This window comes from Aspergillus foveolatus (assembly GCF_047715535.1).
Source record: "Aspergillus foveolatus strain CBS 279.81 unplaced genomic scaffold BDW70scaffold_96, whole genome shotgun sequence".
Classification (NCBI taxonomy): Eukaryota; Fungi; Ascomycota; class Eurotiomycetes; order Eurotiales; family Aspergillaceae; genus Aspergillus; species Aspergillus foveolatus.
The window spans coordinates 20,675-40,155 of record NW_027396160.1 but is presented as its reverse complement, the minus strand read 5'-3'; the positions used below and the strand labels follow the sequence as shown (position 1 = coordinate 40,155).

Here is a 19,481-nt window from a genome sequence, read left to right as displayed (position 1 = left end):
GCAGATATTTCATTCAGTACGCTTCTTACGCTAATGGTATGTTGTCTGCATTCGGGATCAGAAGTGGAACCAGCTGCCATCCTGGCTCAGTGATCCAATCTCTGCACAGGAAGTTAGGGCTCATAGGAGGTGTTTGCGGCTATATTTCGGGCACAATACACAAACCAGATACTCTTTTGGCAGCAGATGCCTGCCCAACAGCGCTAGCAACTTTCTCAGCAACAGCATCTGTATGTCCATATGGAGTTCGCAGGGACCAAATCAACTCTTTTTCATCAACCGGCAGAGAACAGACCGAACAGGCATTCCCCATTACTCGTATCGGGGTTCTGATATCTGACCATCACGCGACTGTCCTCAGCCAAAGTCACTGGGGCATGAAGACACAAGAAAATCCTAGGTCAAATATAGTGCCTTTAAAGGGGCTTCTCTACAATCTATAATTACAGTATAGTCCAGTCAATTTTCCAGGAACAGGACCGTTTTAATGATTGATTGCACGGATGGCGGCGGGGACCAGACATATAAGTAAATATTCGCGTGTTATCGTCTACTCCTGTCGTCAAGTATTCCGGCCGCTTCCATCTCGAAACAAAGAAAGCCGTATTGATCCGCTAAGCGGTCTCGGAGGACTGCGTCTCTGATTACCTTGTTTCCGGAGGCAATAAGCCCGTAGTGGATACATAGATATTTGAAGCTCTGTCTGCTATAGTATTTGCATCCTAGAACAGTAGGGCACGGATACGAATACGGTTCCAACCACACGATCGCTGTCTATTTAAAAGAACACTCTGGATTGCGCCTTGATCTACATCCATTTGAAATATGCACGTTCCTCAATGTCTTTTTGTCTTTTATGATTGAACTGTACTGTAACTGACAGACATCCTCTTGCAATAGCCCAAAACCAGATGCAGCTACCTCACTTCCCTTATCAAGTCTGCCTCGCCCATAAACGCCCTCACTTTTTTGAAATTATCAATATCTGCGTGTCCCATTTGCGCTGCCGCCTCATACGAGAGTCAATACAAATGCACTGTCTCCAAAAAATAAGGGCCTTACTTCCGTCCACCCAGTGACTTTCCAGAGTTTCTCGGAACCAGTCCACGCGGTCAATCAGCGTAGGCGACCACGGGTTCTCGCCCTCTGATAAACTATCAACAAACTCTACCTATGGTTAATCTTGTACTCCTTAACTAGCGCCTGTGCAATCTCGTCACCAGCCTCATACCTAGATAATAATGCATTGAAGATCTCCCCTTCCACTTCATTTCTCCAAGGCTGAGACACAATAGCCACGTAGGCATCGCCGCAGTCATCCTAGTGTAACGCGCAGCAGATCAAGTTAGCGCAAACAGGGATGATGAGCGGTTTGTTGACCTTGGTGCCCTCGACAGAAATTGTCTTACGACCTAATAATGTACTATTACCGCTATTTCATATTTAAAAGTTGCTTACAATGTGTTTTTGGCTTGTAGTCCAAAATTTACGCTTCTTTGCAGGAGCTTTGTTCTTTGCCTGGAGCAGCCCTTCGTTCCTTCTCATAGGCTGCAGCTATCGTTGCTGGAAGAAGACTTTATAAGGTTTCTCTCTTAATATGCGATAACTATCCGGGACTGCCGTTTCTGAGGGAGTAGTGACCTTTTTTCCTATCAAGAGACAGCAGAAGATTAATCTTAGACATAAATGCAATTATTTGGTTGATGAAGGCTCTAGTATTTGGCCTATTAAAAGAAATGAGCGGGTGGAGATTCATTCAATGGTGTTGACTCACTCGCTAGTCAGATATATAAATATTCCTAATAATCGACCCTCCTCGAACCGTAACAGAGATGCTAGATAGGAAGACAGATATTCTACCTTCTTACAGTTACTGTCACTCTTAGCTCCTGCCAGCCACATTAGGCTGAGAGTATCTACCTAGCCCAGTGAGCTGTCTGGCCGGACTACCGCTCGACATATCTTGTACGAACAAGCGGCCCAACCTCACCAGTAGTCTTTTGCTCCCACATCTTCAAGCACCCATTCCCATGATAATCATCTAGACTGGCACAGAATCTGCCCCCGAGCCGCTTCAGAATCTCACATCTCTCATCCATATCCTTCGCAAGAACGATCTGGCCGGCGGCGTTCCCGTAATGGCCATCCTGCTCATCCCACTCAACCGAGTCATCCACGACGTCTTCGAACGCGCCGTTGATGAATTCGGCCACCCATAGCCCGCCCGTGCTGGGCCATCCCACGCGCATCCAGAGCGATTCCACCGTCGTCGCGGCGGGGACCTCGTCATGAAGAAACTGATTTCGTGCGCTTGTGACGTTCCGGGCAACGGCCGCGAGGAGGTTGTAGCGCGATCGACTGTCGTACCAGGTCGCTCCGAGGCGGAGGAGCATCTTGCAGACTTCGTCCTCGGCGTCTTGGTCCTGGTCCCGCTTCCTGGGGGGATCGAGATAGTCCCAGCTCAGATAATCGAAATCAACTCTTGTAGGGTGGGAAAGCACAATCAGGCCTCCTTTGGACGGCCAGCCGTAGATCCAGAGCCCGTCGATGGTGGTCACCGTGCGCTCAATGGGAAATTCTGGCTTCCGGGGTTTGCAGCGGTGCTCTCGGCGGGCCTCCTTCGCTTGGCCTGTGGTATGTGCCATGCTGTTTAGTATGGGGAAATGATATGACGGATGTGGACGGGAGATAAAGCGACGGGGTGAATGGAGGGGAAATAAACCGAAGAAACCGCCTTAATCCGGTGGCTGACACGTGTGGACTGGGCATTAGCGGTTTCTAGTTTCCAAGTCTAAAAAGACTTCTTCCTAAGGAAAAACACCCCTCACAGATCATGATATGTGTTGTAGATGCTCAGAGGGGAAAGGGCAGAAGGAAGCTGTATCAACTACACGAACGTAGCCTACTAAGGATCGGACGCCATATAACGATTGATTATCTATCTCGTTGACAATAGATATCTTCTTCCGTGCCTTTCAGTCGCAATACGATACATTGAGGGGGTCAGATCCTCAGGAATTGGTGATTGCGGCCAAGCCACGGTATCACAACGGCGTAAGCCAGCCAGCAGTTTCATCCCGTACACCTGGTGTACAGAATGAGCATCACATAACATTTCCATATCATGAAGAATAGCTTCAAAGTCTTGCCGCTGGCCAATACCCTTGCAAGTTGCTGAGGATGGATTGAATTCAGAGGCAAGATAATAATATTGTTGACTGAGGATACAAGAGTTCGTAGACTAGTTCAAGCAGTAATTATGACAAGCTTGAAACCATGTTATACAGGCAGGTTATGTTGGACAAGGAGGCTGACTACAAACCTAGTCTCTTAAAGTCTTCCGTTGGTCGTCAAAAAGGTTTTTTTTTTTGGTGGAGCCATACGATTGAAAGGTATAAAAATAAGCTTTGAGATAGACGATATGGTTCTCGATATATCGGGGATCGGTATACATAGTAAAGCGAGGTATGATGGAACTATTCCACGATGAAATATCGGCCAAGCAAGGATCGGCTTGGCGGGGCCGCACAGTTCTCGAGTCTGTTCTCACCCTGACTCGAGATTCTTCTCCTTCACCTGCTGTATCTGTGCTTCGTGCATCTTATGCCGATGCTTGTTCCAGAATAACCTCCAGGATAAAAACGTTATAGCGCTTAGCGGCACGCAAAGCACAATAAAGATCCAAAAATGCTTGGAAACTGCGAACTGCGATGACCCTTCTGCGTTATGAAAACTAAACAGCTCCATACCGAGGAAAGTCTGCAGTCGTTCGAGTCGTCAGTCGATCAAATCTTGCCATAGTAGGGTGAAGACACCTACACTCACGAAGCTTGGTGGGAGATACAGCATTGTGAGGAATGTGATGACTCTTACAGCTGCACTATCATCGACGCTATGCGTCGTTAGTTTGAGCATCGTCCTGTTTATTTCTCCTGTCGTTGTCCGATTCCCAAGGTCAACGGCCACCTCAAGCTTCACCTTCAAGTTAGCGGGCGATAGCAAAGGAAAAACTGACGTATTGAGTACTGATGGCAGAGGATAGCAGACATACAAGATTCAACGTCGACTGGAGTTTATCGTTCAGCGCCTGTAAGCTTTGCAGTTGTCCTTCTACCCGCTGCAAATAAAACGCTAGAGTATCCGCCATGTCCACAAAAAAAGGGGTGTTATCCTGTTGATGGCGGTGGAAGATGTGATTCATTTCGTCCAGTTTTTTTAGGATTTGGTGCGTCACTCGCAGTTTCCCTGGCAGCGGGCAGAGTTTTTCTCGTAGGGTGGACAGGTCGACCAGCCATTTCAGGGCTTGGCCGTGTTTTTCCTCGTCTCTGAATTCCGATACCGTGACGTGATTGGCCTAATACAGTGCTAAGTATCACTATTTAAATTCACTCGAGTAACTCGCAGATTTACCATGTTCTCGACCTCCTCTCCTAGGCTCCTTATATACCACCGCCAGTTGTCAATATAGGAGGACAAAGCAACGAGATGCAGTGACTGCGGGTATTGCGACAGGTTCGAGCGGACGGATACAGCCGACTGTATGCGGTCCTGTGCTTCGCTGTTGTGATTCGCATGGAGGAATATCCACAAGTTTCGCCCATATCCGTTTGGTTCGGGTGAGAAGCGATGAAAAACGCCGAGCCAGCGGTCTGTCCATCTCATTGAACCTCCTCGACTGCAATCCGCGATATAAGGGAGCAGATACTGGGTGTCTAGGAGGTGACGCCGAGTCAGACAAGCGATGCGATACAGGGGCTTCAAAGGGCTAAACTTGTGAAAGAGAAGACATACCGTATGCACCGTCTGTCCGCCTTCGTACGCTCATCCCTCCATGGCCAGCATCTGAAATGTGTGGTTTCTGGCCAAACGAATGAACAAGGTCCAGGAACTCAATCCCAATGTCGTACCGGCTTAGCAGTGTGTGCATGGAGAACTGTGTGATCTCGAGTGGCTTGATGGATATTTTTGAACTAATTGAACTTTGCATCTACAGTGAGTATCTTGAATTTTAGAACTGTTTGGGGTGGTCATACATGATTCGGACTTTCGGTTCTGGCACTGACGTGATATGCAGTTTGAACTGTTCATCATCGCGAAAGATCCGGGGAGCGATAGGCAGTCCATCGTGGACATCTACAACAGATATATTAGTGGCTTCCGGTTTGGCGCAGAATACCGGTGGTTGCAGTAAGGGTGCCTGAATCCTCATCGAGGAAAGACGGGTGAGCCGATGCGGCGTCTTTTCACTCGCGTTATTTGTCATTTGCCAAAGTCCTGAGCGATTGCCAAAGAAGTAGCATGTGATTTCTTCATTCTTATACGGAAATCCTCGGCATTAAGTACTGGAATAACGAGGCAGTCTGCCCGGGGGTTCTAAGCCCACCATCCAGTCAGCCTAAGCATGGCTATGATACGCACGACGCCTAGCTCCTCGGACAGCCGAACAGGGCAATCGACGCACCAAGCTCCCTTCGCCACGCCTGTTCCAGTACTTATGATGTTCAGCCTCGCGTACAGATGATCTTGATGTCAGTGCACATGCTCATCTTCTACTATCTGCCTGGGCAACGCATTAGTCCTGTATCCGGCCACCAAGGGCGCGTTCATGACCCACATTAGTTCGTCCTAAGACTATTGTCAGCAGGACAATCCACGACAGACCTTCACATATCGATGACAGCACCGAACTTACAGTTGTCACGAGCCTCGGGGCGGTAAACTCGAAGCGTTCGCCTACAAACTGTGGTTGATGCGTAAGCAGAAGAAGACGCCGTGCAAAGAGGTTACTGACGCGAACAAGGATCGTCTGGTGGAACAGCGCGACTAGCAACTCCTCGAGTTTTTGCTTCCGGATGTAACCAGCATAGCTTGGGGGGATAATATTCTGGACTTGTGGAGCCTCCATCATTCGGTATAAGATAAAATGCCTGGGAGAATATTTCTCGGCGGCCTTGCCTCGACGAACTGTAAAGGGTGCAAAGGATGAAGAGTGCGGACAGTGAGAGCGGCAGTGCCAAAGAAAATGGAGCTGATTTGAAGCAGAGCCCCAACAACCCCTCTCTTACGTGAATCGAATGGCCGAAAAAGCACCTCATTACGAGATATGGCTCCCGGGCCTCCAGGCTAATGCAGGACGAAAGGCTGAAACGGTTCTATTAACAAGGCTTTTCCCGCTCTACCGAGCCTGACATTAGCGGTAATATATGCAGAGTCTCCATACAAGAACCGTGCTTCGGCTGTGCAGCAGGCTCGTATTGGACTCTTAGTTCTTTCCCTTTGCTGGTTTGCTCACGGGGCTTTCTGTCGCGTCCGCCTGTTGTCTCCTCAAGGGCTGCTTGACTCTTCGTGTCATTGAACAAGTAGTCTCCTGTAATCTGATGCTCATTAGATTCACCTAGCAGACATTGATCATCCTGGGAACGGGAGCATTGCATGGAACAGCTGCACTCACCCAGCCATTCGGACACCTTCTAATCGCAGCCACTGTACTGATTGAGGCTCACTGGCATGGAACAACAATTGGAAAGGCGGCTCACAGATAACGCGGACGAAGACGTTGGGTAAGTTCTTACCGGCATCTGCACTTTGCAAAGGATAATAAAAAGTGTCGACACAGGATCGATGACCCTTTTCGAGGGAAAACGATGCAGGATGTCGAAAACGACGTGCGAGCCTTCTACGCCGAGCTCCCCGAACTTCGTAGCGTGGTTGATATTGATTTATTGATCAAAGGCGCGCAGATCGCAAAGGATTCAAACGCAAGAAGTGAAATGCAGCTGTCCAAAATCGAGCGAGATGTATTGAGACAGGAACAAAAGTTTAACTTGCATGGAATTACCGAAATCTTGCAGCAAATGGAGGGCCTCCGGGTCACCATTCTCACTACGGCTTGTGCAGCGGTTGCCTTGTAGGTATCTTCCGCGCGCTGAGCCTTCCATAGGTGCTTACTCAAGCCGGACATGTAGAGGCTGGCAGCAGTCCGCTATCAATACGTCGGCTCAGACCTGGCCATACCGGTTCTGTTTACATCCGTATAGCTGGAAAGCCGCCCTCATCAATGCAGTGCCATCATTATCCGGCAGTATCATGTAGGTTCCAACCACAAGAATCTAATATGAGGTGACGCTAATATGATATTTGCTCCCGGCCAGCGGAACCTGGGTCAGTGACCCGTTGCAAGGTGTTACACTGAAAACCCCGGCTATACTCAAGAATTTTCATCTGGGTAGACGGTTTGCGATGATGCTGAGTGGCTTCGTGTCCGTAATATGCTGTATCTGTACGCATATTCTCCTGAGCATGACAATGGACCGGGCTTAACGTGTGTCTGATAGGGTCCGCTCGCTGTGAAAGCTGGCAGGAGCTTCTGATATGCCGAGTGATCCTCGGATTTAGTGTAAGCTGTCATTCAAAGAATCTTATGCCTAGCTCTGCGCTAATAGCTGAACCGTAGATCGGAACAAAAGCCTCTGTTGCGCCTATTTTTGCTGCAGAGGCTGCAATGGAGAAGTCTAGGGGGCGCATACTGATGATGTGGCAGTTGTTTGATGCATTGTATGTTGCGACCCCGCTCTGTTAGCTCGGCTAGCAAGGTCACTTATGCGATGAAATTGTAACAGCGGCATCATGCTTGGTTTCATGACGGCGTTGATTGCACCCCATAGCTGGCAGGTGCAGCTCGCCGCCCCCCTAATCCCGTCTGTAGCCCTAATGCTTCTGGCCATTCTAAGCCCCGAGTCACCAAGGCTTCTGATACGCACAAAGCGATATGGGGACGCATATAAGTGCCTACGTCGTCTGCGAAGGCTCGAAATCCAAGCAGCCCGTGACTTCTACTTCATCCACGTCCAGCTTCAGCGTGAAGTCAATGTATGGCGAAGGCAGCGCGTTGGACCGGTCCCCAGCGCGAATTTCGATTACCAGGAATGGGTAGAGCGGCAAAATACCTTCAAGCGCATGCTGTATCTCATTACCTTGCCAAGGAATAGGAGGACTTGCTTGGTTTCGTTTCTGGTTATGCTGTCACAGCAAGCGTGTGGTGTGAGCCTCCCCTCTCACTTCTTCTATGTACCGAAACCTTGCTTTGCTGATACCATACAGATAAACGTTTTAGCATACTACTCATCGATCATTTTTCAGGATCCGAAAGCGCTTACACAAGCCAACTTTCTTAGTTTTGGTTGGTTGCCTGCTGCAGAGCAAGCATCTAAGTGGTTTACTGACCTTTTCTTCTCCAGGATTCGGCGCGGCAAATTTCGTCTTCACCCTGCCATCCTTCTTTCTAATCGATGAAAAGGGCCGGAGATTCATCCTCCTAACTTCCTTCCTCGGTATGGCCGTCAGTCTTCTCGGCGCAAGCTTCTGCTTTATGATTAGCGAAGAGGGCCCGCGCATCGCGGCAGTCGTGATTACGGTCATTATCCTGTTCACTGGGTCTTACTCTATCGGGGCGGGCCCGGTCCCATTTACTCTGAGTGCGGAGATTTTTCCGTTGGCCTTTCGTGGTCAGTATCAACATCCTTACGTTGCGTGCGCACTACTTGACGTAGCTGACATGGATCGTTGACGCAGAAGTTGGAATGAGCTTTAGTGTCATGGTGAACTTCCTCTTTCTGGGCGTACTCATTCTGGTTCTTCCACAGACGGTATCATTGTCCTCGTTCCTGGAGGAGGAATGCAGGGCTACGAGGAGTCTTGGGAAAGTGTACTCGCTCCCTGAAACGCAGACTGAGTACTCGGGTAGTGAGAAACGGAATATTCTTCTTGGGTTCACGTATGTCCCTTCTTTCTACCCCAAAAACTTGATTCAACAACTGTCGATGACTAGTTGGCTAATGATCCGCAGCGGATTGAATGTGCTAATGTTCGTACTTCTATTCTTGTTTGTAAGACTACCTATACCTCCTCCAGGGGGATTCACCACTTCTGACCCGAGTTCAATTCGGCTATAGGTTCCAAGCACAGAGCGAAAGACCCTTGAAGATATGAATCACCTCTGTAGGTCCCCACTCTTGCTATGTGTGTTGTCCCTTGTTACGATAGATATTGACAGCCCTTCACTGCGCTAGTCAACAAACGTACAACGCAGCTTATTCGCGATAACGTCTATAGTTCTCACAGACTGATTTGTGGAAAGAGGAAAACCTCGGCTACGGAGGGTACCAGTACTGAGCTTGATCCAATTGAAAATGGGAATCGAGTGTCTTAGCAACCCAAAAAAAGGGAAGGAAAGAGAGAGAGAGAGGGAGAAGAGAAAATCGTCCGACCCTGTCAGTATGTCGAGTTGTTGAATGTAGCGTAATCATTCGATTTCTGCCTCCATTGAATATTTCGAGACTTTTTATTTGACATAAACAGCCAGCTACAAAGAGCAGTTATATAGAATTGAAGATTAATTGTTATTCTATTAGACTGAACCTCTCAAGGAGTTTTCTCATGTTTCTAGATATTTTACTCTTTTCCTCCCTCGGTAGTCTCCAGTCTCGGATCTCGTGCACCAGAAGGCCCATATCCCGAGTGTCGCCTCTAGCCAACACCAGATCTGCTGCACACTCGTGCTCTTCCTGGTCAAAGCGGTAGTCAGGTTTAGCCCCGAGTGTCAAAAGGGCCATGGTGATTTCAGGTCGGTTACGTTGACTTGTATTCCGACGCAGGTGGTCTTCTAAAGCGGTTCGGTCCAGGCGGTTTACCTGGTTTGCGTCAAGCGACAGACGTTCGCGTGATGCTTTCCGCTTAAACAACTCCAGGACTTCGATTTTGCCGGCCTCCGTTGCGAAGTGGAGGCAGGTGTTTCCATCTTCACCCTGGAGATTCCAGTCTGCGCTCCGTTCAAGCAACCTCTCCGCTGTCTGACAGTAACCCTTCTTGCAGGCGTACATCAGCGGGGTGTTTCTGTAGCGGTCTCTCTTGTCCACCTCAGCGTTCTTGTCGAGCAGGAAGTCCACGACATTTGTATAGCCACGTTGCGCGGCAAGGCCTAGTGCTGTCATGCCTTCTTTAGGGTGCGTGGAGTTTAAGCAATCAGGCTTCTCGACAACCGGTAAGGCCTTGAGCTGGGTAAGAGCGTCGTATTTGTTCAGGTGCATGATTGCGAGAAAAATCGGCTCAATGGCGCTCTGCCCTGTCGGTTGCCATTCGGGGTATCTGAACGGCACAGATTCGGGCGACAATGGTGATAATGGGCCTACGCCAACGGGCGGCGATTCGGCCGAACTTTGGCTAGAAAGGCGATTGACCGAATCGATCTCGCCGACTGAGTCTCGGAAGGACATCACAGAGATTGATTCTCGGACGGCATCCGCAGATGCTCCGCTTCCGCGGGCGTCATTTGGCTTAAATGATGCGAACGGGTCAGGACCTTCGGGCAATTTGCTAATTCGTGCCAGCTCCCTTTGGACGCCCTGGGCATCCGGTCGGTTGTTTCTGTCAACGGACAGTATCGCATACAGCAGGGAACCACACGCCCTGGTCATCTCGCAGGACTCACTACAAAAGCGGTCGAGCATCTCCTTGACATGCGGGTTCAGAGCACCTTCTCTGTGGAAGAAATCATCTCTGTATTCTGCGCCGTTCTGCCCGGACTTCTTGCCTCGAACATTGTCGAAAATTTCCAACCCTTCGACGCCGTACCGTTTCCGACACACCACCCGGCACAATATGCACCCCAAGGACCAAACATCACTTTTCGGGACATACGTTCCATCTGGCGGTTTGTAGGGCGATATGTGCTGCTCGGGCATGGCAACTCCACTGTCTCCATGAGCCAGAAGGCCCGCCGGCACCTGTGTCTGGGTTAATATAAACCTCGCCAGCCCGAAGTCCGAAAGCATCCAGTGGCCCTCAGGTGAGCTCTCTCGCCATTTAATAAGAATGTTTTTTGGCGTTAAGTCCATGTGCAATATCTTAGGGTCTGGTGGTTGCGGGTTATGTAGGTGCTGGAGCGCATTGGCCAGTTTCTCTACCTGGACAATCAAAGATGCCAGGGTGATGTTATGCTTTTCTTCCCATCTCTCCTTCAAGAAGGTGTCCAGGTTGCAATCAGCAAGTTCCATCACAATATTAGGACTCTCTCCAACGGTGATCATAGCCAGAGGTACAAGAATATGTTCGTGTTTCAAAGGACTGTTCACAAGGTGTTTGAGATTTCCCCTTTCACGCATAAATGAATGTTTGCTATGAAACACTTTCCGGGCCACACCCTTATCCTGTAGTAACTTATTAGCCTGCATGTTCAAAATTTTGCAGGGGTGGACTTGCTGTTTTGTTCAATTCTCCTCCCTGCTTTAGATATTGCCCCGCGGGGATGATCTCTTTAGTGACCCTGCCATAGCCACCCTCCCCAAGCTGCGCATTTTTTGCAGAGATAAACGGTAGCCTCGAGCCATTTGGATATTCGTCGTCCTTACCGGATCGGATTACAATCGGATTGAAAACCGGAATCTTTTCACAAAAAAATTGTCCCCAGAGCAACCCCAGATCTTGCTCCAGGTCTGTTGGAGGACGATTCATCACCACATCATCATTACAACCCAGCCTGCTCTCTGCTCCTTTTAGGAACAGCTCCCGGAAATGAGGCCACCCATCCCAGTTGATGAGAACCAGGATGGAGAAGGTGCGCAATAGGTGTTCCCTGATATAGGTGACCTCCTGATCGCCGAGGTTCAAACCCACGAAATTAGCACACTCTTTCAATTTTTCAGTCGACCAAATGCGCGAAAGGATATTCTTTGTGATGAATTTTTCCGAATGTCTCTCTTTCTTTAGCATCTGCTCCAAGATTGTTTCGGCATACTGTTTTAAGACGGGTTCCGATGAATAGGCACGCGTACGAGAAGTCGGAGAGGTCGACGAAGTCGATGTAGATGGCGCTCTGGGGGCGCTTTTCCATTTGCCATGAGTAAACATGGTTGTTATTTTGGGGTTGCGTTTGCTCGACCAAACGAGCGGGCTTGTTTGGAGATCTCGATTAGACGGAGGTGGAGACTCAGAAACTGAACCGACAGCCGTCGCTCTGAGACGGTCGAACGCCGTCCACCGGAGTCGAATAACTCCAGCCTGGCGAGAGTCTTTGCCTGGCAAATTGTAAGCGGGAAGCGGGGTGATTGAGCAGCAAACCGCTGCCTATGATAGCCGCTTCCTCGCATCAGTCAGGCGGACTCAAAACCGAGGCAAGTGCAAGCAACGACCTGACCAATCGACAGTCTGACCGGAGCATTACTACGACTAGTGGTGTACGTGGCTTACACATAGTCTTTAGACTATGGTCCACGTAGTCCAGCAACTTTTTAACTTCCACTGAGGTGAGACATGAGGCGCTAGCACTTTGAGTTTGGACTCCACACCCCACATTATCGCAGCCCCACGGGCAGTGACAATAAGGCGTTATGAGCCACTAAGCCACAAGCAGAAATTATATACGAACGGAAACTCAATTGGGAAAAGTGTCAAGCAAATATAACGCTAACCCAAAATGGGGCCATGACTACCAGCCTAGTCTTAGCAGTCATATTTTCCAGATTCAGAAATTCACAGCTTTCTACATACTATAACTAGTACATCTAGAATGTGTAGCTTCGCCTTGGCACGTCAAGCACTGGTGCACAGGATGAAGCTCCTATCCCCTAGTGCCGCTGACCGCCCAGCCAGCGGAGCCTTCTGGACGTCTGGCTCTGATAATTCAGGTTCGAGATCAAGATGAGACTGAAATATGGCTTCTGGGTATCCCAGCGATAGAGCAGAGAGATAGCATGGATAAGCAGCCATTCTTTCTGACCAACATGGCCTCCCTCGCGTCAGTTACCAGGGGCAGTGACGGTGGGAGGAAGCCGAGAAATTGCGACAACAGGTTTTGCAGACCTCAGAACGGTTGCTAGGGTCAGAGAATTTTGACAAGCTGACCGGCATGGTTAACCTATATTAACATACCAGGGTCAAGGACAATGGAAGCGCCCAGGGAAAGTAGAAGTACAGGTACTGGTAACCTAAAACAAGGGACTAGGGCCAGAACACCCCACGCTGATATGCTAACCAGCATGGTCAACCTCACATCAACATACGATGGTCAAGGCCATTCGAGGAAAGCAGAATAGCTACAATTACAGGTTATGGAGACCTCTAAACATGTGCGAGGGCTTGAACATCCTGTGACTCTGATCAGCACGCATAACCTTGCCTCTACATGGAAATTGACGGAAAGATACGCTGATGCTATAAAATTGATGATTGTGTTGAGCTTCGCACCACGCGCATAGGGCTTGATCATCACTTTCGGTATATCGAGAAATGCTGCTACCAGGTAGCTCATAACGGCTGACCATGCTTCTAATCAATACCCATTGGCTTTCAGACCGCCGTAGATGACTTGTAAGCACTTTTAGCAGGGTCCGCTTTCAGATGCCTTGCGCGCTGTCGTCAACCTCCAACGCTTTTTGTAAAGCATACATCTTCAGGCGCTGTCAGCTGACGAGGACCTTCAGTCAATATTGGCCCTTGCTACATCTTCAGGCAATGCACGTCTAGCGGTTGAGTCCGCTATAGGGGGGAAGCTATGGCCAGTTCGCGACTGAGGCGAGGGTAATAAAGACTGCAGTAAATAGAGATAATTAAAACTGGAATCTAATGCTCCAGCCTGGTCCCACTGATATAAGGCACCACCTAATAAAACTATCAAAAAGGGCCATGTAAACTCACAATGAAAAACTCTCCTATACATACTGCATCTGTCAACAGTAAACACATTTGTTAATCATGGAATTGCCAAAATGGCCGCCTCATCCTCCCTTGTAGTGTCAGTTTGCAACGGCTACGTGCCCTCCAGTCCCCGAGTTAGTATAAAATTGGATGAACGCACCGCTAAGGTTGGAAACACCGGCGCCATCACCTTGGGAGGTGAGGGAGGGTGAGCGAGATAGCGAGGGCGCGAGACAAGAACTTGCTTCTCGACGATCTCAAAAGCGCTGGAGATGCATCCATACGCCACATGGTCGGTGTGGAACCGAATCTTAAGGTGTTTGGGGCGAGATCACTCAGTTGGAGCTGGTTATGGAAGATAAACTCCCGAGTTGGTACTATATGGAGTACTCAAACGGAAAGTCCAGACATACAAGCGTCTCCGACCGGTGGTTGAGATATACGTGTGCTTACTTTCAGATGCCAAATCCGTCATCTCGATGCTGAAACTGGTGGGGCGACAAAAGCTTGCTGCAGGCCTGGGGTTCTTATCACTGGGAGAGGAAGACGAGCAGTATCCGCACTACACCTTTACCGACTTCTCCAGGGGCTTTCTCCCCACAGTTAATGCGAAGTTTCCTGGCCGCGCTCCGGTTACGGAGGAGAAATGGATCGAGTCTGGCACTTTTAACCTAGTCCTTGCCTCCCCAGTCTGGCATGGAACCAAGTCTCTGCACCACACGTTGATGCACGTTTCACGCTTTCCAGGCCAACTAAGATTCCTTCTGATCGACGCAATATACTTTGTGTCCAACGTAATAATTACATATTCTACTAGTGGTAATAAGCTGAGTCTGGCCCCCTACAAGTGTAGTTATGTTTAAGCTCTCAGATCTGCCCATGATACTACTGCAGGAACCATCGTCCTTGAACTCATGGCCGGAGTCAGCAGCGCCATGTCTGAGGGATACAGAGTCCTAGAATGCGATGTAGCTACATCTTGATTACCTCGGTTTTACCCAAAGATACCGTGCTCAACTACTGTAGGGATTGGGATATTGATGATAACAAAGGAACGCGATATACGCTTGACAAATAAGACTCACCTCCTCATCATTTACTCTCTGGTTAATTACTGCTATCTCTATATTTGCAATGTACAAGGCCAGCAGATTCTGGAGGCTAGCAAACTAGCACTTGGATGGTCAATACTGCGCTTCTGAACCATCATCACATACCCAACTATCAGTACTGACTCTAGTTATCTGGTTGTTGCACTGGCAGAAAACCGGAATACAGCGTGACGCCCGTCCCCAAACCCAGATTCCAGCTAGAGTTTATGATATCACCCCTCCCGCCCAATCAACTGCAGCCTAGCACCGTTTTCATGTTGACGCCACCAATCCTCTGTCGTGATACGCAATACACAAACCCAAAATGTGGTTGCCGGACATTCCGAGCCGGTCGTCTCGCACGTCACCCACAACCAGCAATCTAACCACACCAAACGCAATGAACGAGGAGCTTGTTAACGCCAGGCATCTCAGGAAGGCCTCTTAGAAACCAACTGAGTCCCTCGCACGAGGTGTCAGGATATGAGAGGCAGTCTGCGACTCATTACTCGCACGATAATTTTCTCCCGCTTCGGTATCCTGGTAGTCATTCAGGAAACTGGTGATGGCAACGATCCCCGCAATACAGAAACCATGCAACCTCCCAGATACTACGTATGAGTCGACACTGGCTACGCGCCTAAACCATTTTTATGACTATTTCGGGACGGGCATAGACTGATGCGCCATATGTGGTAAGGGTAATATTCTGTTTAGGACGAGTTGAGGAGGTGCGGGTTCCGCATGGGTTGTTATCGATGTCTATGAATGAGTTCATTGAATACTGAGACAATAGATCCCCATCTAGGTGTATTTATAGCCCGAGGTTGGATAGCATGGAGCATACTATTGAGTTATGAGGTCACATATCTCATACTGGACCACATACTTAGGTTCCGCTCCTCAGTCACCCCGCACTGCTTCGGCCTTTGGACCCTTACGCCTTCGTTCTTCTGAGCAATTCTCCCTTTGTTCTCCAAGACCCTTCAGAAATTCTAATAAGTTCCTTTCATATACAGTAAAATGGTAAACCTTTCGCGCGTCTCCCAGGAGACCTCCTCACACCGCGAACGCCGCGAAATAAGGGACGTTTCTGTCCAAACCACCGAGTATGCTGGAGTCTACGGTACAAAGTATGCGGCTGAGGAGCTGCCGTTATACGTGATGAATGATAAGGGCATGCCCCCGGATGTCGCCGAGCAGATGATCAGGGATGAGTTGAGCTTGGATGGGAATCCGTTATTGAAGTACGTTTACCCCCCTTCTAGGTGGGTATGTGCTCATATGGATGCGTTGTAGTATGGCTAGTTTTGTGACGACTTATATGGTATGCCCCTTGTTCTTTGATAGTCAAATAGGACGTGTACCGATGATATAGGAACCGCAAGTCGAAACCCTAATGGCGGCGGCCATGCGCAAGAACTTTATCGATTTCGAGCAGTATCCGCAGAGCGCGCGCATGCAGACGCGGTGCGTGAACATGATTGCTGATCTGTTTAATGCGCCAACGAATCAGGAGTTTAAAGAGGGAACTGAACACGGGAAGTCGGAGGGGGTGGAAGGCGCGATGGGGACGTCGACTGTTGGGTCATCGGAAGCTATCATGCTTGCTCTTCTTGCCATGAAGAAGACGTGGCATAAGAAACGGAGCGACGCAGGGGAGGATACCTCGCATCCAAACCTTATAATGAATAGCGCAGTACAGGTCTGTTGGGAGAAGGCAGCGCGGTATTTTGATGTAGAGGAACGCTATTGCTATTGCACGGATGACAGATATGTGATCGATCCGGTTCAAGCGGTGGAACTGGTGGATGAAAATACGATTGGCATATGCGCGATTATGGGGACTACCTATACCGGCCACTACGAGGATGTCAAAGCTATCAATGACCTGCTCGTTCAACGAAATATCGACTGTCCGATCCACGTCGACGCCGCGAGCGGAGGGTTCGTGGCACCCTTTATCTGCCCTGAGCTGGTGTGGGATTTTCGCCTGGAGAAGGTCGTGTCGATCAATGTTTCAGGGCATAAATACGGCCTTGTATTCTTACCACTCCTCCTAAATGAGCGAGGGAAAAAACTGACACCAGGCCAGGTGTACCCCGGCGTTGGCTGGATCTTCTGGCGCTCGCCAGAATACCTTCCCAGAGAACTAGTCTTTAACGTCAACTATCTCGGCTCCGAGCAGGCGACCTTTACTCTAAATTTCTCCAAAGGGGCATCGCACATTATCGGCCAATACTACCAGCTCATCCGCCTCGGTCGAAACGGTTACAAAGCCATCATGCAGAACCTAGTCCAGGTATCGCAAAAACTCGCCCGTGGCTTGTCAGATCTAGGTCTCCTTATCCTTAGTGATAACACAGGAAATGGCTCTGGTGGCGTGCCACTAGTCGCATTTCGGCTTCCAGACGATGAAAGCCGGCTGTTTGATGAATTCGCTGTTTCTGCTGTTCTGCGCCGCAGGGGTTGGGTTGTACCCGCTTACACCATGGCACCGAGGAGCAGTAATCTAAAGCTGATGCGCGTCGTCGTTCGCGAGGATTTTACGGCCCATCGATGTGGTATACTGATTCAGGATATCAAGATGGCTATCAAGTGGCTGGAGGAGATGGACGAAACGACAATTCAGCGGTATACCACGTACGTTTCCACCTCTGCGTTGAGCATCCACAAGCATGCAATCCACTTTAAGCCTTGAGACTAACATGCAATAGGTATCTCGCCCAGCATGGGACATGTCTTCCAAATGCACACTCGTTCTACAAAGACGAACACTCCCTTCATGGCAAGACTGGCAAAACGCATGCCGTTTGCTGACCGCGTCGAGCCTAGTCTCAGGCCACCAGCGGCTTATGGCTGTTTTCATCGTGCATTGATCATGTTCTGGCTATTTGAGTTTGGCTGAATCCAAGTAATTTATCCGGACGTTCATAAATTGATCTATTTCCCTTAAACAGGCCTTGACGGAACAGCAGATTCTCCCTTCAAGCTAAGAAACATAGTCAGAATGACCCACTTCAATGCTATGTTCTTATACTTCTTCGCGACACCAACCCCCTAAGTTGGCTTTAGACCTTGACACAACCCGCCGGTTAACCGTCAAAGGTCGATCCAAGCCCTATATGGGTCAGGTTGCTGTACACAGTCTAAACCCGTGAGTTAGGTACACGTCAGACTTTCAGCCTGCGCGGAAGTTTTTTGGTAACCTGCAGGCTGGCAAAGAGTATAAACTTGCTTTATAAACCTACTATTTGAACAAATCAGCAATTCTATACAGGGGATATAGCCTAATGTAGGAGATTTATGCAAAATATAGGTTCGCAGTTAACCTGTATGTTAACTGTCAAAACCCTGTATGGATTAGCAGGTTTTGGGTATAAGGCCTGATTCTCGACCTGGCCTGCGAGTACGGGCTCTGACCTTGGAACCGTGACAGGTTTATCACAGTCTAATCCACAGATAACCCGCGCGGCGCAATGCCCACCAATGTTTTGCCCAAAACATATATAAAAACGCCCCATAGGTTCGTCATCCATTAGATGGAGCGTATCCTAAATTGCTGGGCGAGACTGCAGCAGTATTATGATTATGGCTCTCCGTTGTAGGGCCAAGCTTTGATGAACCATACTTGGGTAAATACCTTCAAACAATTCTACTAGCGATTATCTATCTACCTCAGCTAAGTATTTTCGGTAACGTTCACCGCGTTGAATTGGATTTCGCCTCTAGTTCAATCTTTGAGGGTATGTGTGCATGAATAACAAGTCCTAGCAGAATCAGGCCACAGTTCCCTCTGGTTTCCTAAACGATTAGCCCTCACCCACTCATGAAGTGATGGTCTGTATATTCAAGCAGAAGCGCACCATGTCATAGAGAACCCTTCCGCCATCCATCAGCGCCAACATTATGAAACTAGACTCGAACTGGCAAATATAGCTTCAATCCAGCCTAAACAGCGCAGTGCCAAAGCCAAACTGATCGTACCCTCCGCTGTTCGGTCCATAGTCACCACTTCCTCCTTCAGCACCACCGCCATCTTCGACCACCAAGTCTCTGTAGGCCCCCGTCCACGAGGCATTTAAACCCTTGACCCCGTTATAATGTGCATACAACAATTCGGCTATCTGCCGAATTCCCCCCCGCGCACTAGCGCTGATTACGTCCGCCGTACCGTGGGAGTTTGTATAGCTAGTGAAGGGGACATCATTGCCAGTGTTGTACTTGAAGACATACTCCGCGCTGTTGTTGTCAACTACCCATCCCTCAAAGTTGCTGAACAAGCCAATACTTACCCAGCAAGAATGCGGTTATCTCCCAACGCAAAAAGATCTTCACCCTGGTTGTACGCTTGCTGCGCCAACACACCAAGGAGCCCATAATCAAGCAGACTGTGGCCCTGGTCACGACCAGCCTCCTGGCCCTGGCCCAGGGGCTTCCCCGATCCTTCCTCTTCGTGAATGATCCATATAGCGTTGTTCAGAGCACCCATGCCTTGACCCTCCTTGAAATAGGTGATTGCCTGGTCGATGGCAGTTTGGTTGTCGCTGACGACGCCGATAGCATGCAAGCTAGCAAGGTTGCAGAGATCCCACTGCAAAATCATCTAATATTAGCTGAATTTCTTCAAGTACTTTCCACGGCAGGTAAGTAGGCAAAAAGAAAAAAAAAAAAAAAAAAAAAAAAAAAAAAAAAAAAAAA

General features: G+C 49.0%; 6 protein-coding genes across 6 annotated transcripts in view; 2 read left to right on the top strand and 4 right to left on the bottom strand.

Annotated features, from left to right (window-relative positions):
• Window positions 1-1,946: 1,946 nt before the first annotated feature.
• BDW70DRAFT_153940 (uncharacterized protein) lies at window positions 1,947-2,645 on the bottom strand (the record flags this gene model as incomplete). Its single annotated transcript, XM_073739741.1, has 1 exon — window positions 1,947-2,645. One exon carries the CDS (start codon window positions 2,643-2,645, stop codon window positions 1,947-1,949), a length of 699 nt encoding a protein of 232 aa, XP_073591550.1.
• Window positions 2,646-3,546: 901 nt separating this feature from the next.
• On the bottom strand, window positions 3,547-5,905 carry BDW70DRAFT_164207 (uncharacterized protein; the record flags this gene model as incomplete). The annotated part of the gene is made up of 9 exons (XM_073741438.1): window positions 3,547-3,759; window positions 3,820-3,972; window positions 4,052-4,354; window positions 4,411-4,712; window positions 4,792-4,979; window positions 5,034-5,133; window positions 5,462-5,480; window positions 5,539-5,625; window positions 5,693-5,905. 9 exons carry the CDS (start codon window positions 5,903-5,905, stop codon window positions 3,547-3,549), a joined length of 1,578 nt encoding a protein of 525 aa, XP_073591549.1.
• A 602-nt stretch (window positions 5,906-6,507) lies between these two features.
• On the top strand, window positions 6,508-8,929 carry BDW70DRAFT_164206 (uncharacterized protein; the record flags this gene model as incomplete). Its single annotated transcript, XM_073741437.1, has 12 exons — window positions 6,508-6,560; window positions 6,617-6,907; window positions 6,966-7,088; window positions 7,152-7,279; window positions 7,335-7,396; window positions 7,454-7,554; window positions 7,620-8,040; window positions 8,101-8,179; window positions 8,238-8,504; window positions 8,572-8,773; window positions 8,846-8,863; window positions 8,911-8,929. The coding sequence occupies 12 exons, from the start codon at window positions 6,508-6,510 to the stop codon at window positions 8,927-8,929; spliced, it is 1,764 nt and encodes a 587-aa protein (XP_073591548.1).
• Window positions 8,930-9,398: 469 nt separating this feature from the next.
• BDW70DRAFT_164205 (kinase-like domain-containing protein) lies at window positions 9,399-11,904 on the bottom strand (the record flags this gene model as incomplete). Its single annotated transcript, XM_073741436.1, has 2 exons — window positions 9,399-11,204; window positions 11,320-11,904. 2 exons carry the CDS (start codon window positions 11,902-11,904, stop codon window positions 9,399-9,401), a joined length of 2,391 nt encoding a protein of 796 aa, XP_073591547.1.
• A 3,899-nt stretch (window positions 11,905-15,803) lies between these two features.
• BDW70DRAFT_164204 (pyridoxal phosphate-dependent transferase) lies at window positions 15,804-17,600 on the top strand (the record flags this gene model as incomplete). The annotated part of the gene is made up of 5 exons (XM_073741435.1): window positions 15,804-16,027; window positions 16,080-16,107; window positions 16,159-16,821; window positions 16,876-17,423; window positions 17,498-17,600. 5 exons carry the CDS (start codon window positions 15,804-15,806, stop codon window positions 17,598-17,600), a joined length of 1,566 nt encoding a protein of 521 aa, XP_073591546.1.
• Window positions 17,601-18,721: 1,121 nt separating this feature from the next.
• BDW70DRAFT_153936 (putative GPI anchored protein) overlaps window positions 18,722-19,481 on the bottom strand; it is a gene marked incomplete at both ends in the record, with an annotated part of 1,462 nt that continues 702 nt past the window's right edge. The window contains 2 exons of the mRNA XM_073739740.1: window positions 18,722-19,022; window positions 19,076-19,374. Of these exons, the coding sequence (XP_073591545.1) occupies window positions 18,722-19,022; window positions 19,076-19,374 (600 nt within the window). The remainder of the gene's footprint in view (window positions 19,023-19,075; window positions 19,375-19,481) is intronic.